The sequence below is a fragment of the Geospiza fortis genome, unplaced genomic scaffold (genome assembly GCF_000277835.1).
Source record: "Geospiza fortis unplaced genomic scaffold, GeoFor_1.0 scaffold118, whole genome shotgun sequence".
In the NCBI taxonomy this organism is placed as follows: domain Eukaryota; kingdom Metazoa; phylum Chordata; class Aves; order Passeriformes; family Thraupidae; genus Geospiza; species Geospiza fortis.
This window is the reverse complement of record NW_005054380.1, coordinates 1,864,752-1,872,582: the sequence shown is the minus strand read 5'-3', so window position 1 is coordinate 1,872,582 and position 7,831 is coordinate 1,864,752. Positions and strand designations below refer to the sequence as shown.

General features: G+C 43.4%; 1 protein-coding gene across 2 annotated transcripts; it reads right to left on the bottom strand.

Moving 5' to 3' along the window:
- Window positions 1-767: 767 nt before the first annotated feature.
- Window positions 768-7,829, bottom strand: RNF168 (ring finger protein 168). Of its 2 annotated transcripts, XM_005425055.2 has the most exons (8): window positions 7,783-7,829; window positions 7,415-7,485; window positions 6,498-6,841; window positions 5,353-5,429; window positions 4,042-4,218; window positions 3,261-3,385; window positions 2,869-2,956; window positions 768-2,361 (listed from the first exon to the last, which is right to left on the bottom strand). In XM_005425055.2, exons 3-8 carry the CDS (start codon window positions 6,796-6,798, stop codon window positions 1,294-1,296), a joined length of 1,836 nt encoding a protein of 611 aa, XP_005425112.1. In that variant the 5' UTR covers window positions 6,799-6,841; window positions 7,415-7,485; window positions 7,783-7,829; the 3' UTR covers window positions 768-1,293. The 2 variants fall into 2 exon arrangements, with proteins under 2 accessions (XP_005425112.1, XP_030916206.1); XM_031060346.1 differs by lacking the exon at window positions 2,869-2,956 and having other exon boundaries at window positions 768-2,299; window positions 3,258-3,385.
- Window positions 7,830-7,831: the final 2 nt, after the last annotated feature.

Below are 7,831 nucleotides of genomic sequence, written 5' to 3'. Positions count from 1 at the left end.
TTAGGAATGTCCTAGAACAGAATTAAAGTCATCAATGGGGTTCCAAAAAAGGCCAGAACTCAAACATCTGCTGACTTTGATGACTAGCACACCCTTCAGCACTGCAGCCGGCACTTGGCTCCATTTCAAACACACACAGTGCAAAAGTAGCTCCAAGGAAGCAAAGAAAAGCCAAAATATGGCTTCATAAAACAACAGATGAAACAAGAAAACTTCCTCTGCATAGTAGCATTTGGTTGCCTCTTCCCCAGCCTCAACTTGCTACAGGCCTCAGCACCTCCACATCTAAATTACAATTCTTTTTGAGTTGTTTTAGTTTTAAACCCAACACAAACAGTATTTAGTAGTGCCTCTAAAAATAGAGGGGAACAGTTACAGCCAGGCAGGGCAGTTATGTGAATTTCTAATTACAGTTATGTCATTACTGACAACTCCAGCCTTCAGTTGCTTCTTTCCCTTTTAACTTTCTCCATCATAACTGGCTTCTGGACTATTGTTTTAATCACACTCAAACCAGTTTGAGTATGAAAATTAAACAGCATTAAGTATAGTAACACCATTGTACATTCATATGTATCATTAACAGGATATTAACAACAAGAAAACAAAAGTATCTTGTTCTTAACAGGGAAAATGGGATCTGCAGGAGGGAACTCTGTGAACAGAGGTGAATGGGAGCCCACAGCCTTGGCATCCATGAAAGATCCTTGGCTTTGCCAGGGGAGAATGACCTGTTTGTTTCCTTTTTGTTGAAGGGAGGGGTTAGCACACTCCTGTTCATGGGTGTGCCAACAATGCAATTGCAGCAACAGCTTAAATTCCAGCAAGGTGCTTCAATTTAGAGAACAGTGCTTGTGCTTCAACCTTGCAGCTGACAGCCAGCTGGGAATACAAACTCGTTTTTCATTTGTTTCCTCCATGGAATGTGCATCTTTTCCATTAAAGGCTTTGGATTTTCATTTCCAGATCAGACCATCACTTATCATTGCTTTCCAACACTACCAGTATTCACACTCCAAACCATGTAAATGCAAGTTAGAAAATAAGAGATGCTCTGGTTCCTGCAAGAAGTGCTGCAAGTGCTAGAAAATAATATTCAAGAAAGGAACAATTTAAAAATGTTACATTCTGGGGGTGTATGTTACTAGAACTTCTCAGAACTCACAGAAATGCTGCCCAAAGCGGTTCCCCTCCAAGGCAACCACTCAAAACTGCTTAGGGAAGCTTTGCCTAGCACAGGAGAACATCACCACAGTTTCCATTCGCACTCCACCAGGTGTCCATGGCTCTGATCTACTCTGCAACAGGGCTTTTAAACATCTGCAGGATTGTCTTTTGCTTGTTCTTAGGCAGTGAACAAATATCATTTGCGTCACTGGTATTAACCACACAATTCAAAACCTTTCCTTCCTTGATGCTGGGGGATTTCACCCGGACCCTGGCAGGGGACTGCCAGTTTTCATTGCAGGAACCTTTCCTAGTCTTGTGGTGATTGGTTTCAGCCTGGGTTTTTGATCCCTTCAAGTCTTTTGCCCCCTTGGAGCTTCCCTTCCTGGCAGCAGAGTCTTTCCCGGAGCGAGGTGGTTTGGTACGAAGCAGATACTCATCTGGAGAGCCCTTCTGTCTGTTCAGTGTCCTTTCCTCCTTGTCCAGCTCCTTCTGCAGCTGCAGAGCCAAGAGCCTGTCCTGCTCCTCCTGCCTGCGCCTTTCATAGAACTCCTGCTCAAAGGCTCTTTGTGTCTGCAAGTTAAAATCATTCATTTGCTCTCCTTGGTCTTCTACACTTTCTGAAAAGGTTCTTCTCCTCTTATCAAGCATGTCCAAGTCAATCATGGCATCAGCTGGGGTCTCCACTAACTTCCTTTTGGGAGTCTCCTTAGAGTTCTGTGGCTTTTCTGGTGTCTCTTCATTCAGGTGTCCAGCCTCCTTCCCCAGACCAGGCAACACAGTCTGGCTGTCCGACATCACACAATTCATTTCTAACTGACCAGAGGTACAAGTTTCATCAGCCTTTTCAAGGTTTACCCTTTGGACATGTGTCAAATTGCCACTGTCGGACTCAATTCCATCATCATCTCCATTGGATCTAAGAAGAACTGTCCTAGACCCTTCCCCTTCTGTGGTTCCATGAAGTGCATCTGGAACTCCATCTTCTAAACCATTTGGTCCTGGTGTTTTTTCCTGCTTGACAGTGGCAGCTTCACCTGAAGCTGAGGCACTGAAATAGTTCATGCATGATTCCAAAAATGAATCCTTAGCTGCAGAATCTTTATTTACACTGGTCAGCTGTGGAGACAGGGTTGGCATTTCCTCTTGTTCATCCTGCACTGCAGAACTGCTGCCTTCATTGCTGTTGGTCTCCTGAAGAAAAGGGAGACACCACTAATGAAGTAAATTTATCAAAAGCCCATGGCTGTGAATAAATACCAAACTCACTTATCATGGCTGCATTGCCCCTGAGTGCTCTGGGACACCAACTCAGATACTCCTCTTTTTAAAAAATACTTGTTTAATAACAATGAAAATATTTAAAATAACTGCAGAAGCCCAGCTGAAGGACTGAAACCACAACTGCAGCATTTTCCTCTCATCAGTGATTCAGACTAAATGTGCAAGCCTGCTCATCTTCTTTGGAGGCCTTACAGGAAGGATCAGACAGACAGCCATGGAATGATGTAAATCAGGGTGCACCCTCTTCCAGCAGGCTCCAGAACTGCCAATCATAAATACCAAAGGTAGCTTAAAAGGGGCAATATAACCTGCCCAGTGCCAATGTGCAAGGGGAATAGAGAACTGGAACCCTACAGGCAAGGGGAAAATATCCCATAATTAGTAACTGTGAGATTGTAACAAAATGATTCCTGTTACCCCAGAGATAGAGTTGCTCCTGCCTCTTCCTGTGGTACTGGAGAACGATGCTGATCCCAACATACCATAATTCTTTGGAGACAGGTACCTTAAAAAGAAAAAAAGGATAAACATTTTGTCCTTGAATTGTCAGTCCTTTGCATTATTCAAGGTCTTCAGGTTCATGCTGACAAAAAAAAAAACAACAACAAGAAGGCAAGTGTTTCCCTTTTCCTCCTGTGAGGAAATGTTTTAAACTTCAAAACTTCACATTTGCCCCCAGTTATCTCAGGAGGCTGGCCTACAGCATTCCAAAGAAGCAAATGGGGCAGATGGACACTGAAAAAGGCCAATAATTAAAGATTCACTGAAAAAGGCCAATAATTAAAGATCCACTTGGCTGAATCCCTTACTTCTGAATATCTCCAGAGTTGCTTGGTTTGTTCTTTGCCTTGCTCAGGCTCAGTGGGGATGGCTGAAGGGAGAGGCTGTGTGCTGGTGACGGGCTGCCAGGCACATGTCCCTCAGGATCTTCATTCTTCCAGACAAATAAAAATAGCATTAGGTAAAACAAAACACAACACAAACTGCAGAAACCTCAGGGAACTACTTAGATTTTGCTGCAGAATCAGTTACTGTTGTCCAAAGAATTCTAGAACTGTGAGTAATGGATGGTTATGGAGAAAGAAATGTTACCTGCTCCTTACACCTTCCTGGATCTAACATTGAGGGACAGGAGGCTTTGCTCAAATAAGTACACAGGCTTCATCATTGGGTGGCAAAAATTCAACTAAGCAAAACAAATTAATAAAACAAAATAAACCTCCAAAAGGTAAGGTACATTTTCACTGTATGTTCCTTTCTGCCAGTACAGGTTGCACATATTAATTTCTTCCAAAGAAGGATTTAAAAAAGATGAGGAAAAGAAAGCATACAGCAGAAAATCAATCTTTTAAAATGTTTCACAATGAAAACATGCAGCACACATGGTGGGTGCTGGATTTCAAGTGCATATTACACAGGCTTCAAAAATTAATGGTCAATCAAGGCTTTACAGTACTAGAGGATGACAACAGCTTTCAACTACAACTAAAATAAATTTTAACTGTTCCAAATTTTAACATTTGCTCTGAGAAGTCCAAGTTGGTTGTGCTATATTGATATTTGCTGCTGTCCCACTCGATCCTAACTCACCAGACTGTTACTGAGCTGCCAGGCCAGCTCTTCATCTTGCTTCAGCTGCTTCTCCATCTCCTTCCTTCTCTCTTCTGCCAGCCTCTGCTCCTCCTCCTCCTCTGCCAGCAGCCGCTGGATGTACTCCTCACTCGCTTTGTTCTCCTCCTGTTCATGTGCTCGCCTTTCTGCCTCCACCTAAAGCAGGTGTTTGAAAAAACCCACCTGGTTACTACTGCAGGGCCACACTTTACACTAGGACCTCTCAGCTGACACTGCTTAAATGTGAAGCAGTCACTGTTCACAAAATACAGCAGCATTTCATTGCAGGAGTCTCAAAGATCACATGGATGCTGTGTGTAGAGCCTTGGGTTTGACCACAGTGGCAAACCTTTTGGTTTCTTTAAGATTATACCATTAACCTGCAAGGTTAAACTCCATTCTTCACCTTTTCAAAGTGTTAGTAACAAAGCTAAGATCTCCAAGTACATGGTTGTACAGAGAAAGTGGGATTAGAATTCTGTCTAAAGCTGAATGCCAGCTGTCCCACAGCATTTGCTCAACCTTTTATCATTATATATCCCAAAGACAGCACATCTCTCTTTTAGAAGAGTGCTGCTCTCTTGAAACACACAAAACCCAAAGCAGCAGGCCAGGAATTTGACATCTGCCTTTCTTACAGCAGACATGCTGAGAGATCAGTTACCAGCAACTCCACGAGGAGAGCAAAGTAGTTCAAGAATAAAGCTTTCTTTGGAAATTCCCCCCAGTCCTCTGCTTCACGTGCTCCTGTAATCACCAGCAAGGGCTCTCAAGGAAAGGTGCATTCCCATACATTCCAACTCTAAACCTTAATACTACTGTGTCTGAATTGGAGGAAGGATCCTTAAATAGGCCAAAATTGAGAATTCTTTAAAATCTTTACGGATTTTCAAATAAGCACAGGTAACAGAGTGAACAAAGAACAGAGAAAATGCTCTATGGTCATTACTGAAAGTTATCTAATTGAGGTCTCTTACTTGGAGGGAAGTCAAGAAGATAAATATAAAACCAAAGTCCAAACAGGTTCAAATTTCTACATTTGCTACTTTTATGTACATTGACTAAGAGATGAGGTAGGAGGTATAGATGAAGAATGTCACCTCATGTCAAATACAAAGAAATCTCTTTCACCAATTTAATTCATGATTCAAAAGTGACCAGTATGTTCCTGCAGCTGCAGTGCCCTTTTAAGTATCTTTATTATTAAATAAAATTACAGCTGTTTGTAGGAACAACTCAAATAAGTGGATACAAAGCATTTATGCTTTTTAAACATATTTTTAGACTTACCTTACTAATCTCTGCTTCATATTCCTGCCTCAGCTCCCCAGGCTTGCTCAGCTGGTGCTGTGGCTTGGGGACACAGACTAATCAAGAGGAAGGAGAGGAAAAAACCAAAGTCAACAAACACAAAGTCATGACAGTCAACAACAAAGGGTTTTAACAACAACAAAGGATTTTAACTCCATACCCTGTCATGGGAATGATTTGACTTAAATCAAGTGCTGTGATTGAAAAAAGGAAGGAATAAAGCAAAAGATACCAAGGAATAAAGTTTACACAATAGAAAAGCATGGTGTTACAGAGTTGCAGGAACAGGCAGTTTCCCAAGTGCTGTATATAAGGCAAATACAATGGAACAAGTTTCTCAGAGAAAACTGTGGCTGCACCATTGCTGGAAGTGTCCAAGGCCAGGCTGGATGGAACTAGGAGCACCCTGGTCTAGTGGAAGGTGTCCCTGTCCATGGCAGGGAGGTGGAATGGGATGATCTTTAAGGTCTCACCCAACCCAAACCATTCCCTTATTCATTCTCTGCTGGTAAACTGACCATAATTTGTGTGTTTCACTCTCTTTCACTAAAAAGACCTCAGAACACTGCAAGTGGAACCAGTTTCCCTAAGGCCAATGTATCAAAACGTCCCCAAAGGGCGCTTGCAACATCATAAACCCCAAAATCCTTCTTCAAAAAGTTAATCAGATTTCACTTCCTTCCCTCTGACACCACAATTTTCAGCTCACAGATTCTTGCACTGACTGAACCCCTGGAATTTCAACCAAACTAATTAACACCTGAAAATCTTTTAACCACTTCACTCACTTGACAGTGATAAAGAAACACACCCACAAACTCAAACACTCTGCTTGCAGATGCTACAGCTGCAAATGAGCAATGAACAAGGCCAGGCACTGATACATCAAAGGCATGAACAAGTACCCACTGAAATCACCAGCCAATGTAATTTTTATCCTCTGTGCTACAAATGAAGAAGGCATTGCCCACCTCTCCCCTGCCCCTTTTGCAAGACAGCTCTGTCTCTGCCAGCAGTAACACACTTGCCTACCCACAGCTCCTTATTTCCCAACATCTGAAGTCAGCCACAGCAATTCCTGTGACAAAGCAGAGACATCCCAGGACAAGTGACATTTCACTTACTTTCCTCATCCAAATCCTGTCCGTTCATCCTGCGCTCGCACTCCTCTGGGTAATTCTTCTGAATCTTCTCCCAGAGCTCCCAGTTGATCAGAGTATTTCTGCGGGTGTTGTACCGTGCCCAGGAAGAGACCCGACGCCGACAGAAGGGGCAAGAAAGGCTGGCCTTTTCCACTGTCATCTGGAAGCAGGAATTACACAGGGTATGGCTGCACGGCAGCGTGACAGGCTCCACAAAGATCTCCATGCAAATCTGGCAGAGGCAGTCGGACAAGGACAGCGGGGCCTTGGATTTCTTCGACATACTGACTCGAGGTAGAGGAACAGCACTAGGACAACATCAGGGCCTGAAAGCAAAAAGAAACATTTAGGTTCCTTATGGGAAGTAAAATATAAAGGAAAATGCAAAATGTTTTACAGCTACTTCAAGAAAATGTTAGTGGATTTAGAAGCCTGCTTAAGTGGTTGCTTTTCCCTAGGCCTGAGAGATTCCTGAGGAAGAAGCAGAGCTTTACAGAAGTCATGGAAAAACTGTACCAGGTTTTCCTACTGCAGTTTCCTGTGAGCTGTAACAGATGCTTTGGGGATAGCAAGGAGGTGGTAAGGACAGGGGGGAAAAGAAGGTGAGAGTTCTTCCAGCCACCTCTGTTACTCCCCTCTTCTCCCACCACTCCCTATCTATGATAAGAGATGCTAGATATATTATTCCAGTTACCTTAACCTTCCATTCACTCATTTTTTCAGTATACGCACATCCTTCGAGAGCTGCTTTTGGCACAAGCTTGCTCCCAGCACCTTCTGAAGGTGAAATACACCAGAGCAGAGCAGCTTCTTCCTCATTCATTTGCTTGCTTAAGCTAGGACTATAAAGCTACAATTCCTTTTTTTCTTAAGATAAATGAAGAACTAAACTTCACCACCTTCTTGTATGACTTGAAACTGTGGGGGTCATCTGTCTCCTCACACGATTTTTCCACTTGGCCCAGCAATACTGTGGGAGAGAAAACAAAAGACACATACAGCAAAATAAATAACCCACTGATATTTAAGCTACAAGCTTCTTAAACAGGCAGCTTTAGAGACAGGAGGCCCATGAAAAAAAAGGCTGCCATTCCTCACAGAGAAACTCTCCATGGAGACAAATACACCTTAAGGCGAGTTTTATTATTTCCGCTATTTTTATTGACAAAAAAATAACCCCCGGGAGGTCGGTGCCCAGCGGAAAGGGGGCCCCTGGTCTCCCGTCACGCCCAGCCCCTGAGGGTCCCAGCGCGGACTCGGCACCCACCGCTCCGGAGGCCGCCAACGGCCGCGGCTCCCCCGACAGGGGCGGGGGG

Excerpts from the sequence above, each read along its gene's own strand:
- RNF168 (XM_005425055.2), bottom strand. The coding sequence starts at position 6,798 with ATGTCGAAGAAATCCAAGGCCCCGCTGTCCTTGTCCGACTGCCTCTGC. Across the intron at positions 4,219-5,352 it reads ATGAAGCAGAGATTAGTAAG|GTGGAGGCAGAAAGGCGAGC; the intron begins GTAAGTCTAAAA and ends CACCTGCTTTAG. Across the intron at positions 3,386-4,041 it reads GGCAGCTCAGTAACAGTCTG|AATGAAGATCCTGAGGGACA; the intron begins GTGAGTTAGGAT and ends TTTGTCTGGAAG.